At 37.7% G+C, this 17,342-nt stretch overlaps 1 protein-coding gene across 4 annotated transcripts in view; it reads left to right on the forward strand.

Moving 5' to 3' along the window:
* The window catches only part of PPP4R1 (protein phosphatase 4 regulatory subunit 1), a 65,026-nt gene extending 48,124 nt beyond the window's left edge, over positions 1-16,902 (forward strand). For all 4 annotated transcript variants that reach the window (XM_074340365.2, XM_074340367.2, XM_074340364.2 and 1 more), the window contains 9 exons: positions 1,269-1,441; positions 2,723-2,818; positions 5,074-5,259; positions 7,892-8,053; positions 10,438-10,538; positions 13,811-13,931; positions 14,028-14,162; positions 14,663-14,804; positions 15,747-16,902. In XM_074340365.2, coding sequence (XP_074196466.1) covers positions 1,269-1,441; positions 2,723-2,818; positions 5,074-5,259; positions 7,892-8,053; positions 10,438-10,538; positions 13,811-13,931; positions 14,028-14,162; positions 14,663-14,804; positions 15,747-15,910 — 1,280 coding nt within the window. In that variant the 3' untranslated portion in view covers positions 15,911-16,902. The remainder of the gene's footprint in view (positions 1-1,268; positions 1,442-2,722; positions 2,819-5,073; positions 5,260-7,891; positions 8,054-10,437; positions 10,539-13,810; positions 13,932-14,027; positions 14,163-14,662; positions 14,805-15,746) is intronic.
* Positions 16,903-17,342: the final 440 nt, after the last annotated feature.

A 17,342-nucleotide genomic window follows, 5' to 3' on the forward strand; every position in this document is an offset into this window, starting at 1 on the left:
AATTGAGATGCGTTAGGGATCACCCCCCCCATACACACCCCGCCCCCAGAGACACACACCCATGCGTTTTATGCAGGACAAAACATTTTAACTTTTATGTATTGTGCGGTCTCCTTTAGTACTATTTTGATTTCACTTGGAAACTTAAAAGATTCTAAGTGATTAAATAGCCAAAGTGATTAAAAGGGTTAGTACACATTGCAGTTGAAATGCTCAAAAGAATGAGGATACTTTTCATGAGTAACTTTCCATGATTAAACACCTTCAATTTTCTTACTTAATTTAGCAAATAATGACCGAATATTACAGAATAGAAACCTCATTCTGTATGTTTATTGTATCTCTATTGCCAGGTACCTGATATACTTAGACTAGAATTTTATAGATGTGTCAGTATAGTAGTAGGTTATCTTAATAAAATCATTATCTGATTGCTTTTCTTACAATCTTTAAGTAGGGGCACACCTTGTCATTTTTGTGCTAAATAAATTTGAAGTAAAAATTTTATAAATTTTTGTATTTTTGAGCATTCAGGTAGATTGTTACTTCAAGTAATATTAAACAATACTTTTTGCTAAAGTTCTCATTTTGGGGGAAGGAAGAATGCCTTATTTGAATTTGAACCACTTTTATAAAGAATGTTTAACTCAAACATAGGCAGTGCTATTTGCCAGATTTAAGAACCACTTTTTGGTAAGTCATTTTGGTTTGCTGCAAATAAGTCAGTGCTCATTTGGGGATCCCTGTGTTTGGGACAAGGCACTGATTTCATTTTCAAAAATAGAGAATGATAAAATAAACTGGAATAAGATATGAGATGCTTAAATGTAACTGCAACAAAAATCTTTGTAATTACCATTGTTTTATGTTGGCAGGGTTTGTGTGACTGCTCTTCTGCTAAAATAGCTTAGTAAGTAAGCCTTGTAAGTTTGATTCATGCACTACCAAAATATAGTTAACTTACACTGAAATTGACTCCTTTTAATAAACTGGAGGTACCTCCAAAACTAGATAGCCTTTCTCTTTTCATACTAACGCAGAATAATGTTCAGTAGTGGATAAACATTTTTAATACCATGAAAGCATATTAGTGTTCTACTTTTTCTCTTGGAGGACTAATGATTTACCACGGTAGAGGTTTTTTTCAGCTTTGTGGTGGCAGTGTCAAAAAAGTATACATCTCATTGTTAACATATAATACAAATGGAGAAAAAACTTCCAAGCATGTTGTAATTCTGCTTACTTGCCTTTCCCTGTTCTGCCTATAGCGCAAGTGGACGTGCTGTCCGCAGCGCTGCGTGCTTCCAGTCTGGACGCTCGCGAAGAAGCCAGTGATGCAGGAAAGAAAAGTGATGTGCAAGATGAGCTGGGTGTCAGTGAGCTACCAAACTGTAAAATAAATCATGATGCCTCCGTGCCTTTAATCAGCAATGCTGTTGAGGTAACAAACTCATAAAGTGTTTATCAAGTGAGAGCCGTTTGAATTAGATTTGTTTCATTGGGAAATAGTTGTAACTAATCACTTTCTAGTTAGTACATTCTGGTGCTGATTTTCTCAGTTCTCCCATTTGCATAAAGTGAAAGTAACTGTCAACCACATCCTATCTTTGTGACATTAGTGTCATGTTCAATGCTTGGTAAAAAGTGCTGTCTACATGGTCATTTTAGTAGCCTCAATGTTAATGTGGCTCACTGCAGTGAAATAGTCTTACTGGAAACAAAGCCATTTATCAAGAATAATTAACTCTTCCTTTTCTTTTTGGAGAGGTGCTTTGTTTCTGATCGGACCATTTCACTGCAGCAAGCAACACAGTATTCTGAGCAGAAGATCGGGACTTGAGGCCATGTTGCGGAGGGCCAGTGACATTATCTGGACTGTGGAGTGTGAGGGTGGGTACTATTACTAGCATCATCTTCGCGGTGTCCTTGGAGCTGTTCTGTGTGATCCTTCCTTAGTTTCCTACTACATCCCACCAAGCCAGCATTAGTTTCAGTATTTCTGATCCCTTGTTTATATAAAAAGGGAAAAGGAATATGCCACTGAATGCCAGAATAAAATGGTCACTAATCACAGTGGCTTGAATGAAAAGCTCAGGAAAGAGTGCCTACATACATACACTGGGGAGAGCAAGAGGTTTCTCAGACCTTCAGTGGGCCTTAAAGGTTCACAAACCTTTCTGTTTTTGTTTTTTGTTCAGTGATACCTAGTATAGTTAGAAATCTTGTATAATAATATCAGTGGTTCAGAATGAAACCCTGATCACTTATTTGGAGATTTGAAAACTGTGCTATCTCTGTATTTGGGAAGGTGTTTTGTTTGTTTGGGGGTGTGGCTGTTAAAACCGTACATTTGTGAAATTAAAAATAGGCAAGAATAGAAACAGTAGAAGAAAAACTACATATGACATCCCAAGGCCTCTAAAACAGTTGACTGAAAGCACTCTTTAAATACTATTTTTATAAATAAGCTAATTTTAGATATTTGGGTAATTTCAAGCTTCTAAATTTTTAATTTCATTCAAAAATTTATTTTCATACATTTAGCAAGCTTGATTTAAGGTAGGTGAAGTTCTTATGAGGCCTTATGTATGTTTATAAACTTTTAAAAGCATGAAGAATGTCTGTCTTTGGCAGTCTTGAAAGGTAAGTAACTTGAGATAGCTTAAATAAAGGAAACTTACAAGACAGGACAGTTCTTTAAGTAAATATTTTTTCCTAACAGAATATGGACTCGACCCTTCGCTATATTCATAATGATTCAGACTTGAGCACCAATAGTAGTTTTAGCCCTGATGAGGAAAGGAGATCTAAAGTACAAGTAAGTGACAAAAAATGCTTTTATTTGGTGTGGATGTTAATTAATTCCTGTTTTAAACTCATTTCCCACTGAATTTGTTCTATTTTATGATTTTTAAAAAAAATTTAGTGTGTCACCCTTTTTTTTTAACCCTTTATTTTTTTCCCCCCTTTTTCCGCCTCCCCCCACCCCCCACTCCTATTCAAGCCTTTGTTTCTCAGTCTAGTTGTGTAGGACACAGCTCCCGGGCCCATGCTGGTATTATGAGTCTTGCGCTCTTCCGGGCTGAGGCAGTCGGTCGCCAGTCGCTGGTCGGCTACTTACGGCAGCTCATGGCAGCTCTCGCCGGCTGCCGGCCACTCACGCTGGCCACCGGCCACTCATGGCAGCACATGGTAGCCCATAGCAGCCCACGGCAGCACACAGCAGCACATGTCACACTTTCAATACGAAAATTCAAATAATGGAGTAAAATATAAGTAAAAACCTTCCTCTTCCCACCTGTAATCCCATTCTTCATTTAGAGCTACCACAGATCACAGTTTCTTCTGTACTTCTTCATAAATTTATTGTGGGTATATAAACATGTGTGTACCCCTTTATGTCTTTCAAAGACAAATAGAATCATACCATCATACCAAGGTATGTCAAAATACCTAAGTTGCCAAGAAGTCTAAGATGCAGCTCGATTTCAGAGATAAAAACCTGAAAAAAAAATGGCTCAAAGCCATTATAAAGTGCCTTCAGTGACAAGTTGCACTCCAATTTTAGAGGTTTTTTTTCCCCTCCCCATTTACCCCGCAACTCTGAGTCAAGCCATTGTTCTCAGTCTAGTTGTGGAGAACGCAGCTCGCTTAACCCATGTTGGTATTATGAGCATTGCACTCTATCTGGCTGAGCCAAGAGGTCGCGGGCCTCACACCAGCTGCCCGCCACCCACACCAGCTGCCGGCTTCTCAGGGCAGCTCACGGTGGCCCAGCTCCAGGTGGAGCCGTTGTTCACTAATCTAGCTGTAGAGGGCGCAGTTCACTAGCCCATGTGGGAATCGAACCAGCGACCTCTGTGTTAGGAGAACAGCTCTCCAACCATCTGAGCCACTGGGCTGACCTATTTTAGGGATTTTAATGTGGGAAAATATGTTCATGTAATCAGAATATGATACTTTGTGCTTTGCCTTTTTTCTCTTTTTTAAAAATACTGTGTCTTGGAGATCTTTCCGTATGAGCACATAGGACTCCCTCCTCCCCACAGCAGCACAGCATGTGAACAGCCTGGTGTCATGCTCCATTAGAAGAAGGTGCTGCAACTGTAGTAGTTCCTTACATGCTCCAGGTTTAGTTTGTTACCATGTTACAAGCAGTGTTACGTTCATCATAATTATGTATGTTGTTTTTTCTGGAACTATATATATATTATTATAAGTAGATTTCTGAGGTGAAATGATGTATGTTCTTTATTTTTGTTATATTTATTAAAAATGGAGTCAGTATTTATATTGTTTTAAAACATGCTTTCACCATTTACATTGTAGATATATTTTCAAGTCAATACGTATGGATTGTCTCGTTCTTTTAATGAATTTATTTCCATTTTAATTTATTTCAAAAAATAGATAAGTTCACATAGTTCAAAATTCAAAAAGTACAAAGGCATTTAGTGATATTTCCTTCTCAGTTTTTCTCCTCTACCATCCATTTGCTTCCCCCAGCGCAACCAATTTTACCTTTCTTTTGTATATCCTTCCAAAGCTATACACGCATAACTAAGATTGTATACATTCTTTTTCTCACATTTATACAAATGGTTAGGTGAATATACACTTTAAATTTTTATAGGTAATGCTGAATTTCCACATGAAGGTGGATGGTAGTGTGTTTTTTTTTCTTAAAATACATATTGGTTAGAATTTTTTAAAGTGCCTGTTTAACTAGGTTGCATCAAACTTTATGATCTTTGCCAACATTGAAAGGTGCTGGTTTTATTTTTAATGTGTCTTTTAGATTTATTAATCAGTTCTAATTGTCCTTTAGGTGGCTTTCTGTTTTAAGATTTTATTCATTGTTTTTCTCCTGGAGTTGATTTTATTTAATACACTCGTATGCATTCCTCTTACCATGTTTTTCTTACCTCTTTTCAGTTATTAGATAAGTGAAATTTTGAGATTGGTGTTTCTCTGCTATTTGAGATATTAAATTCATACATTTAAAAATAAGTTTACCTGATTTATAGCTAAACTGCCCAAAGTGCATCACTGTTGTGTCTCTCTCTTCATTAGGATGTTGTGCCTCAGGCTCTGTTAGATCAGTATTTATCTATGACTGATCCCTCTCGTGCACAGACGGTCGACACTGAAATTGCTAAGCACTGTGCATATAGCCTTCCAGGTGTGGCCCTCACACTCGGCAGGCAGAACTGGCACTGCCTAAGAGAGACTTACGAGACTCTGGCATCAGACATGCAGGTGAGTAAAGCAGCCAAGGAATTAACAGAACATGCTCATGGAAGGCACAGTGTTTTGCCTTTCAAAACCTAATAGAATTTCTGTTTATGTTCTAATAAGCTCTTGGCCTTACAGAAAATTATGTGCAGAAGAGCTTGAAAGTAATACGAAAGAGCTGGCTTTTTGCATGGTCCACGTACCACGGTTTGGTGGCCTTTTTAAAAATCTAAAGTATTACAAATTATCACATTTGACATGTCTAAGTCCCTAATTTACTAATGTGTTGTCTAAAGTTTATGTATAGATTAATTCTTAAGAATATAGGATTTAGTTTTCTCCCTAGAAACTGTGTTATAAATGCTACTCATATTTTAAAACCTTAATAGAATTGTACTAATATTAGTACTGCTGAGTTCTGGACCCAGAGTGCAGTGAGTGTTGCTGTGCAGGTGGGAGAAGGCTAATGGGGCCGGTGTGTGTGTGTGTGTGTGTGTGTGTGTGTGTGTGCGCTCTTCCCTGTACCACACACCACCACCACACCCTCTGAGAGAGCACAACATGTAGGACATTGACCATAGGTCATTTTTCTGGATATCTGACTTTTTTGTGGCTTTTTTCTTAGGCTTTGTTGACTTACCTTTAACTTCTCCTGCTATTAGGTCTGATTTCCACATACCAAAATTTTGCCTGCCTTCCACGAAACGTATTTCTTCAGTGAAATTAATAACAGTTTTTAAGAAATCATCATGATTAGACTAATTTATACTGGGGTATGAATGATTTTCCCTTAATATGTCTTAATAATTATTGCATTTTTCAAGAAATCAGTGCAATCAACTCGGTAAATTAAAAGTTGAAAGTAATATTGAGAAACCATAGTTTACATCCCTCCGCTGACCTGTGAGGTTAGGAAACCAGAGTCGGGGCAGAGTGAATTAACCCATTTTCACACACTTCAGTGGTGCAGCTGGGCCTAGGACAAAAGGCGCAGTTTCCACAGCATGCTTCATCTATGTTAGTGGTTTTCCATCTCATCTCACAGAACTCTACGGGTTCCTGTGGGGCAGGTACCCCAGGACTCCTCATGACTAGGAAGGCTGTGGATGGGCAGGGCTTCATGCCTCCTGTCCCCTTCCCCCCATGAAAACATCTCTGCCTTTATCTGTTTGCTATGATGAACATGGAACATGGGTATAAAATTTTATTTCAAGATCTGTTCTAATGTTTGTGATGGGGATAAAACCTTTGCTCTAAATATTTTCTTAGGTGAAGTTTTAAACTAACAGTAAAAATTTTAAAATTAAAACAGCATGAAGAAAATGATGCTTTTAATGTAAAGCTTCCTGTAAATGCAAGGCATTTTTTAATAGGAGTTCTTTTCCAGGGCTGTTCACAAAATACTTTCCTATTTTTGTATTACTTTAATTGCCAAGTCATTAAAAGCTAGTTTTTTTTTGTTTTAATCAAAAATAGGCTGTAGAGGAATCAGAAGGGGAGCAGTAAAGCAAGGATGATCCTAGCCAGTCTTTTGGTCAATGTGGGACATCAGTAAGTTGGGCATCCAGTGTTCAGAAAACTACAAAAACTATGCCATTAATAATTTCCAAACAGTTTTTTTCTTCATAAAAGACAGAGAATACATGCTGTGCAGGGATTTTAATTTTTTCTTCCGATTTTTGATACATAGTAGGTACTTAAAACAGTATTTATTATTACTATTACTTTTATTCTGATTTAATTTTTTGTGATTAATAACATTCAGATGTAAATTAGCCTTGATATACAGTAGTTCGTCCCCGTTTATCTTTGGGGGCTACATTCCAAGACCTCCATTGGATGCCAAAAGTGCTGATGGTGCCGAAACCTATATATACTGTTTCTTCTTATACATACATATCTAGGATTAAGTTTAATTTATAAATTAAGCACAGTGAGAGATTAACAGTAATAAGTAATAATAAAATAGAACAATTTTAACTATACTGTAATAAAAGTTATGTGAATGTGGTTTCTCTGAACAAACCAGCACAGATTTCTTTCTTCATCGTTACCATAGGTTTTTAGCAACCTCGGCATATGGTTTATTTTTGCTGTCCTTAAGTTTTGAGAACTTTCATGTTTTCACTAAAGGAAGCTCTTTGGCATATCTGAATTTCCAGCGTCACTTCTCTTGTGCTTCGGTGCTATTATGAAGTACAATAAAGGTTACTTGAACCCAAGCACTGTGATACCACGATAGTCATCAATATGATAACGAAGAAGGCTAAGTGACCAATAGACAGGGGGCATCTACAGTGGGGACACTGGACAAAGGGATGATTCATGTCCAGGGTGGGATGGAGCTGGACGGCGTGAGATTTCATCATGCTACTCAGAATGATACTCAACTTAAAACTTATGTATCATTTATTTCTGGGATTTTCCACTTAATATTTTTGGACCATGGTTCACTGGAGGAACTGAGACCTCAGAAAGCGAAACTGCGAATAAGGAGGAACTACTATTAGGTTGGTGCAAAAGTAACTGTGGTTTAAAAGGTTAGAAATAATTGCAAAAACTGCGATTACTTATGCATCAACCTAATATATTGTCTAAAAGTTGAAGTCTTAAGTACTTTGTGTTTAACTTACTAATGCAGTTTTCATTTCTGCAGTGGAAAGTTCGAAGAACTTTAGCTTTCTCCATCCACGAGCTTGCAGTTATTCTTGGCGATCAGTTGACAGCTGCAGATCTGGTTCCAATTTTTAATGGATTTTTAAAAGACCTCGATGAAGTCAGGATAGGTGTTCTTAAACATTTGCATGATTTTCTGAAGGTAATTTTTAAAATCCTTTTGCATAAAAACACACTAAAATTCCACTGTAGATCTAAAATTTTGATTTTCTGCTACTACCAAGATTGGTTCTGTACGTTCTGTGTAAGAAAATGTAGCCACAAGTTGATGGTGAGCTGTGACTTAAAAAAAGAAATAGTCCTATTCTGATCAGTTTTGCTGGTGTCATTTTAATTTTTAATTTAAAAATAATTATATTAAATTTCATTTTTAAATGACGTTAGAACATGTTTACAAATATTTGTACTTTTTTCAGAATTGAATTAAATATAAAGAAATTTCATGAACATTAAATTTAGAGGTTTTATGTGGTGTTTCAGGAGTCTGAGAATTTAACCTTAGTCCTCACGCCTTTAGTCTTCTGCCTTGAAATTGGCTCTCTTGTCATTCTAAGGTATGAGGTACAGAAGTACCTCAAAAGGATTACCTTGTAATCCTACTTTTTAAAAAACATTGATACCATGTTATATTTTATACAGATCATTCTGAAATTTCTCTGATTGTCCCAATGTCCTTTATAGCCTTTTCTTTCCTCAATTCAGAATCCAGTCAGGAGCTGCATGTTGAATTAAAGATACTAAATGTATCTTTAGTCCTCTTAAATCTAGAACCATTACTGTGACTCTTTGTCTTTAATGTTGTTGGCAGTTTTGAAGAAGCCAAGCCAGTTGTTTTACAGAATGCCCTTCAATTTGAAATTTTCTGAGTACTGTTGCACAATTAGATTCAGGTTAAGCAGGTGTTTTTTTGTTGTTGTTTGTTTTGTTTTTTCAGGAATATTACCAATCTATATAGGTCGCCAGGTGTTTTCTGAAGGTATCCTGTTAGGGCTAACGTGATGTTGGCCTTATGATCCCTGGTGATGCTGGTCACTGGGTTATGGTGGTTTGGGCTCAAATGACCTTTCTCCTGTGTGATTCATCTTACTGGTGGGGTGATGCTTTAAAACTCTGAACATCTTTTCCCACAAATCTTTACCCAGTGCTTTTTCATCCATGCATCTACTTGCGGTTCTTCCCTGAATCAGTTGTTACTGTGTTGTGCTGGTTGTAAAGTACTGATTTTCTATTTTTGTAATTCCTTCTATATTTATTAGTTGCCTTTCTCATGTAAAGATAACGTTTCCCTTTTTCTCCCTCCCCCTTTTTGGAAATTTTTTTAGTATCAGTGTGGTCTCTAGAATTATTTTTTTATTCATTGTAATGTAATCCATTTTTATCATTTGTTTTAAGCATCCAGTTTGGCTAATAGAAACCTCTAAAAGCTACCTCCTGTGTTTTTTGTGTTTTTTTCTCATTTTTAAACATCATTACTTTCACACCCACCTTCTTTCTCTGCCCCAGCCTAGAGTCAACTATTTCTCCAATGAGCCCTGGTGTTTTTGAGTAAAGAGTGTTACTTAGAAGCCAAGATCCAGCATTAGATGTACACCTTGCCCCAAGGGTGGCATTTTTTTTAGGCCTTTTCAGGGCAGAGAAGCTAGGAGGGACTTTTTGTTTGGGGATGTGTTTTTTTTAATTATTGAATTCATATTCATACCTCTACTTCCAATCCAATACTTTTATTCACTTCTAATGTTTTCTTTTCTCTCATAGTAAAAACTGTTAACAACATTAATATATTTAGTCACTTGTTCAACTCTATTACATACATGAAATAGTTTTGGGATTATACTACCAATTATTTCAACATTAAATCAACTAAGTAATGTTCAAGATTTCCTTCAGCACTTTCTGTCCTTAGAACATATCCCATGAAGATGTATGGTCAGAGTACTAAGTTCAAACTTAGACTTTTTTTCCTGTGTGATTCTTATCTATTTGATGTATGATTATGTTGATTTGTTTCTGTTTATATCAAATTTTAGGGTTTTCCCTTATGTTGACTGTAAACCTACTTTTAAATATTTGTAGAGCAAATATTGGGATAAATTTCTTTTTTTTTCATGCAACAAATATTTATTGAGCACATACTGTGTGCCATCATAGTGCCATCTGCTGGGCTCACATATATGAATAAGAGCACAGTTACTGTCTTCAAAGAATTCGTGGTTTGAGGGTGTCATATGAATGAAGTGGATGAGTGCTATAATAAAGCTGTGCTGAAGTACTGTAGAGTTCGGTGCAGGTCACTCACTGGCTCAAGAAACAAATCTTTCAAAAGAGGATAATGACTCTTAAAGGCTAATGGGATTATCAGGGAAAAATGAACTTAATACCAATTTTGAAAACAATTAAATGTACCTACTACATGTGTACTCCTTCAGAAGCATTAACCATATTATTTATAGTCTTTTTTAAGCAGTCTAGTAAAAGAAATAATGTCTATACCTTGTCTTAGTGAATATTTTTATTTTGTTACGTCAGCTTCTTCATATTGACAAAAGAAGAGAATATCTTTATCAACTTCAGGAGTTTTTGGTGACAGATAATAGTAGAAATTGGCGCTTTCGAGCTGAACTGGCTGAGTAAGTTCTAACAATTTTTTAGACTATGTTTTGGATGGGTATATATTTACTTCATCTTTACCTTTTCTGGATTTGTCCATTACTTTGTATAAATCCAAGTTTCTGTCTGGTGTCCTGTTCCTGTAACATTTCTTGTAATAGAGGTCTTGTCAGCAGTCAGTTTTCTCAGCTTTTTAAGAGTCTATTTCTCCTTTAAAAAAAAAAAGTGGTATGATACACATAACCAAAGATACCGTTGGTTACATTTAGTACACTCACAGTATTATACAACCATTGCCACTGTCTAGTTGTAGAACATTTCATCATCTCAGAAGAAAGCCCCAGGCCCTGTAAGCAGTCGTTCCGCATCCCTCCCTGCTCCAGTCCCTGGCATCATCAGTCTACTTTCTGTGTCTGGAATGCCTCTTCTGAACATTTTATATAAATGGAATTACATAACATGTGGCTTTTTCTGTCTATCTTCTTCACTTGGCCCAATGTTTTCAAGATTTATTCATGTTGTAGTATGTATCAGAACTTTGTTACTTTCTGTGATTGTATAATACTCCATTGCATGAATATACCACTTTTTAAAATCCATTCATCTGCTGATGGGCATTTGGGTTGTTTCTACCTTTTAGCTGATGTGAGTATGGTGCTCTGAACATTCATGTACAAATTGGCATTTGAACACCTCTTCAGTTTGTTTGGGGTGTATTAACTGGGTCATTGGTAATTCTTTGTTGAATTTGTGGAACCACCAGACTTTTTCGTAGTGGCTGTACCATTTCCCGTTCCTACCAGCAATGTGCGGGGGTTCCAGTTTCTCCCCATCTTCCCTAACACTTGCTATTTTCCTTTTTAAAAATTGCAGCCATTATTATAGTGGGTGTAAAGTGTAATCTCATTTTGGTCTTTATTTGCATTTCCTTAATGCCTAAAGTGATCTTTAGCACCTTTTTATGTGCTTGTTGACCACTCGTACATGTTCTCTGGAGAAATGTCTATTGACCTTTTTTAAATTGGGTTGTTGGTCTTAAATTGGGATGTTGAGTTGTAAGGATTCTTTACATAGTCTGAATTTTAGACCTCTCCTGCATTTTTTAAAGATACTTTTGCTGGCCGTAGAATTTGGGGCTGGCTGTTTTTCTTTCGGTACATTAAAAATGTCATTCCATTGAGTTCTAGTTTGCCTGGCTTCTGACTGGAAATGAGCACACCTCTTCTGCCATTAGAGTGGAGGGTTGAATCCATGTAGCCAGGAAAGGCTGGGTTTGGGTTTATTTGTTGCTGTGGTTGCCTTCAGTGCACCAAAGCTTTAATTACATCTGTGGGTGAGGTTGGGAGCTGGAGTGCTGATGGACCTTTTCATGTGTTAATACTCCGACCTCAGCTTTCAGCTGCTCCTGCACCTTTTGGAAACAGGTGGGTCTCTTGCCCCTCCCCTAACTGTAGACTACTGTTACAAGGTGGTAGACTTGTGCTGGGAAAGGGGAGAATCTCTGTTGTTTTCGTTCTGCTTCAGTCTCTGGGAGGCTCTGTGTGCCTGGACTTGCTCAGAATCTCTGCCCCCTCCCTGTGGCATCCAGTCTCTGCCTTATAATCTGTAAGCAGTCTTGGGCAGAGGTTTTCTGCCCCTCCTCAGCAGGAAAAGCTTGGTATCAGTATACAGTCTTAGCTCAAGATGATTTGGTGCCCCTCTCCCTGGGATAGAGAGTTTTTCCCGCTCTGCCACTTCAGTATGTCTGTACCTTAAGGCTTTTGCTTTGTGTGAGAAAAGGGCCCAGGGGAGTACATGGGGTTTCACACCTGTCCCCCAACATCTGTCAGTTACTTTGTTTCATTTCCCCACCCCATTCTCTTGCACACTAAGAGGAGGCCAGTGAGAAAGTTTCCAGTGTCAGAAAATAGTCAAAAAGTGTGCGTTTCTCTTTGAGGATTTGTGTTTATTATATATATATATATATATATATAGGTGCATGTCATCACTACATTGTCTGTATTTATGGTTGTACAGAAATGCCCCCTTATCTATGAGGGATACATTCTAGACCCCCAGTGGATGCCTGAAACCGCAGATAGTACCAAACCCTATATGTACTGTTTTTTTTCTATGTATACATACCTGTGATAAAGTTTAATTTATAAATTAAGCAATTTCATAGATGATTTGTTCTTACTGTAGATCTTAGCAACCTCAGCATATTATTATTTTTCTTTCCTTGTTAAGTCAAGAACTTCCCCCTTTTCACTTAAAGGAAGCTGTACAGCTTCTCTTTGGCACATCCTGATTGCTAGCATCACTACTCTTGCACTTTGGAGCCATTATTAAGGAAAATAAATGTTACTTGGACACAAGCACTGTGATACCATGACAGTCAATCTTACAACCAGCTACTAAGTGACTAATGAGCAGGGAGCACGTACCGTGTGGAGCTGCTGGACAGTGGGATGATTCCTGCCCCAGGCAGGAAGAAGCAGGATGCCTCGACAGTTCACCACACTGCGCAGAATAGCGTGCAATTTAAAACTTATTAATTGTTTATTTCCGGAATTTCCATTTAATATTTTTGGACTGTGGTTGAACACTGGTAATGGAAATCCTGGAAACCGTAGATAAAGGGGGACTGCCACAGTTACTTCCTGTTGATTACAAATGTAAATAATCTTGAACATAAAATCTGAAAGGCCAAAGTCTCATTCATATTCAAGGTATTTCTCCATGAACATTGTTGCATCTACTCAAATTAGCCTGGTGGCAGCTGTTAGTCTTCAGTTCTCGTCAGACATAATAGGAACAGTTGGTAGAGGACCACTTACTTATGTTCTCGCTAGTAAATGTATCACTCCCTTAGAAGCAGCGTAGAGCCTTGACAAGTACACATCAGGCTACTTTAAACTGCTAGAACTTGCTTATTTAGGTAACTGATTTGTAGATGGAGGTTTCTCAGCACATTCTAAACAGTTAATTATGGGGAAAAAATGTGTTCCATGTTCCTATTGAACATAACTAGGAAATGTTTTGCTCTGTCTCGGTCCCTGTGGACACAGCATTCCACAGGAGTTGTTTTCTTTACATTCTAAGGGGAAGAGATACTTACTGAACTTGAATAGTGTTTAAATGCATTTCCAGATATACAGAGACGAGGTAATTCTCTGAGAAGCCAGGTTAATCACTAGTTTTTGCATGTGTTCATCTTACAAATAGTATCCAGTATTACAAATTATTCAGATGATTTTCATTTTGTCTTATTTTAAAATTTTAATTATATTTTTATAATTCATTTTTGTAGACAACTGATTTTACTTCTAGAATTATATAGTCCCAGAGATGTTTATGACTATTTACGCCCCATTGCTCTGAATCTGTGTGCAGATAAAGTTTCTTCTGTTCGTTGGATTTCCTACAAGTTGGTATGTGTTAAAATTTTTACAATTTTAGATCAGCAGAGTATTCAATAAGATCATAAAATAAGGTATTCTTTTACTCCTCTGTGTTCGCCTTCCTAGGTCAGTGAGATGGTGAAGAAGCTACACATGGCAACACCACCAACGTTTGGAGTGGACCTCATCCATGAGCTTGTAGAAAATTTTGGTAGATGTCCCAAGTGGTCTGGTCGGCAAGCCTTTGTCTTTGTCTGCCAGGTAAGTGAGAACTTACCCATTTGTGACACATTTTCCTATCTAGAACTGTTTTTATTCTTTATTCCTTGCCTCTCTCAACACCCTTTTTCTTATTCTTAAGGAACAGAACTTTGCCACCTGGCTGTTTATAGGATCCCCTGTTCCTCAGTTGGGTATCTGTCAGGCTCACCCTTTCTCTCCCAAGTCCACTGAGCTCTTTATAAAGCTGGCACCTTCACAGTGGTCCCCTAGAGGGCACTCAGGATCTGAGGCCCATAGCACAGGTGTGAAAATGAGTATGACGGTGAGTACTCCAGGTCTCTGGAGCATTTAAAAAACTGTGTCTCAGTGGGGACTTAATTACATCATTTTTGTTTTTGAGTTCCCAGGTGACTAGAATATTGGTTTAAAAAGCAGTAACTAAAATCTGTAGCAGTGACATTGTTACTAAAAAACTGTTAGATAGTATGGCTTGGGTAGAGTAAACTGGCGAATCTAAAGCAGTTACTTCTTTTCCACAGACTGTCATTGAAGATGATTGCCTTCCCATGGAGCAGTTTGCTGCGCATCTGATGCCACATTTGCTGACCTTAGCAAATGATAGGGTACCAAATGTTAGAGTGCTACTTGCTAAGACATTAAGGCAAACTCTACTAGAAAAAGGTAGGTAGGTGACTCTTAGGAAAAGTGTCTGTGGTGGGGAGGAGGTTCATAGCCTACATGAATAGATAAGTATCTAAACTGAAATAGAATATGTTCACAGAAATAATCCGATAGAAGAATATATTATAAGTTGTTAGTAGTCGTTCCCTCTTTAAGAGGAACACAGATTAAAGGGTCAGGAAAGGGACTTTTAATTGTTGCCCTTCTGTTCTAGTTGAATTTCTTTTTATATTTTAAAAAGTAGTTTAAAAGATTGGACATTCACTTATGACTGTGTGAAAAGTCACTGCCTTTGGTACACTCCCCTTCACATCTGTTATGTTGTTTGAGGGCCAGGAGGTATGTTTGTGTTTCCTCCTCCCTTTCCTTTATTAGGCAGAAGACAAATGCCCCATGTTATTTGCTTTGATGCAAATTACAAGCTCCTTGAGATTCAGGTTGTTTTATTTATTGTAATCCCTTCAAAATGCCTAATACCATTTGAATATATGAACTCATGAATGAAAGACAGAAGTTTATATAATAGACTTCAAAGAATATGGGTAAATATATATGGCTTCTTTTTTCTCCGTTTGAATCCATTTAATTTTTTTTAATAACAATTATAATAAAATAGAGAAGACTGGTTTTTAGTGTGTGTGGTTGGTATTTGAATATGTTTCCTTTTACTGAGTTAATAGCTACAAGTTAACGGCTTTGCTGCTATTGAACATCATGAGATTTAGTCTGTTATAAAAAAGTCAAGATAAATCTGATAATTCTCTTATGTTTGGGGATTTTTTTCATACAACAAATCAGTTTGGATTACTATTTATAATTCAACGTAGCTTGTATTTATACTTGTAGAAAAATCATGTTTTATGACTTCAAACTTTGTATGCTGCACTTGACAAAACTGAAATTTTAGACTAATTATTTGTAACTTGCGCTTCTCTTTTCCAGAATATTTCTTAACCTCTGCCAGCTGTCATCAGGAAGCTGTAGAACAAACTGTCATGGCTCTTCAGATGGATCGTGACAGTGACGTCAAGTACTTTGCAAGTATCCACCCTGCCAGTACCAAAGTCTCTGAAGATGCTATGAGCACAGCTTCCTCAACCTACTAGAGAGCTTAACCCTCGGTGTCTTTCCTGCTTCCTAGGAAGCCGAGGTTCCACACGTGCTCCACACGTGTGAGCTGGGACAGCCGTGGGGAGGGGAGACCTTCCTCTCTGCAGATTTAATCGCAGGTGCAAGTTGCCTACACCGACACCAGGGATTTTAAGAGTCAAGAGAAAGTACAGTAAACACTATTATCTTATCTTGACTTTAAGGGAAAATAATTCTCAGAGGATTATAATGACACCGAAGCCTTAAATCCTTCTGTCTTCCTGACCGAGTGAAACTTGAATTGGCAGAGCATTTTCCTCTTGGAAGGGATGACATTCCCAGAGATCTGCGTTGCTTTCTCCTGGTTTTATTTAATGACTGATAGATGGAATTATAGCCAGAAGGTGGCTGCGAGCCAGGATGTGAGAGAGACTTTCAGTATTAGGCCTCACTGTTTCCACGCAGGCAAGGGCCTGTGCGGTTGTGGCCAGTTGCCCAGTCCAGCCCTAAGTGTGAATAGTTTTTGCCGTGTTAACGGGAAAGGAGATTTTTTTGGATTTCTCCTAAGGGCTTGATGATAACACTAAAGTAGAGTCTGATTTTAACTCTTCAATGCAGCATATTGCTGTACATATTTACAGAACGTTTGCTGAATATCTGTCCTGAATTTTTTTCATGCTGGTCATGACCTGAATGAAATTTATTAGCACGTGTACTGTGTGTCGGGTGTTTTTAACTTGATCATGATCAGCCCCGAGGTGCAGCTTTTTCTTCACATTCTGTACATGCCTGTGAGCGCTGCTGCGAGTGGCGCAGGCTTTAATCATGCTGTTGGAACTGTTGTGGCACAAGTTCTCTTGTCCAAATAAAATTTATTAATAAGATCTGTATAGAGAGATATATACAATTTTGATTGTTTTCTAGATGTCTGAAAATAAATGCAATTTCTGACCTGTATTAATGATTTAGTATAAAATGGAAAAACTAGATTAAAATATTTGTCTTTTAACTAGTAATTTCTTTGAAATCTGTATATGCCCCCAGGGCCAGGTTCTGCTCTCCGCAGACGGCAGGGGCATCCTGGGCGCCGTGCTTCCCAGGCCGGTCACAGGGCGGCCTGTCCTTCTCACAGTGTGTTAAATGCAGTGGCAGCCAAACCCTGAGGATGGGCAGGGGCATTGAATGGATCGTGTCTGACATGCAGCCTTTCATTATATAGGATCTTCTAAGGGGGAAAATTGGATTTACAGAGGCAGCACAAAAGCAAGCAAATTTAGAAAACTGGTGAGTCAGCAGTTCTTTGAAATCCCCCAGGAGGCAAAAACAAAACAATTCATAAACTGTTAACTTCACAATAGAAAAATGAATACAGTAGTAATAATTACATCCTCCAAGGTATTTAATATTGGGTAGCTAATCTTAGAAGATATCCTGTGGTGTCTTAGGATT

The sequence above is a fragment of the Rhinolophus sinicus genome, chromosome 4, assembly GCF_057876585.1.
Source record: "Rhinolophus sinicus isolate RSI-liver-muscle chromosome 4, RSI-T2T, whole genome shotgun sequence".
Taxonomy (NCBI): Eukaryota; Metazoa; Chordata; class Mammalia; order Chiroptera; family Rhinolophidae; genus Rhinolophus; species Rhinolophus sinicus.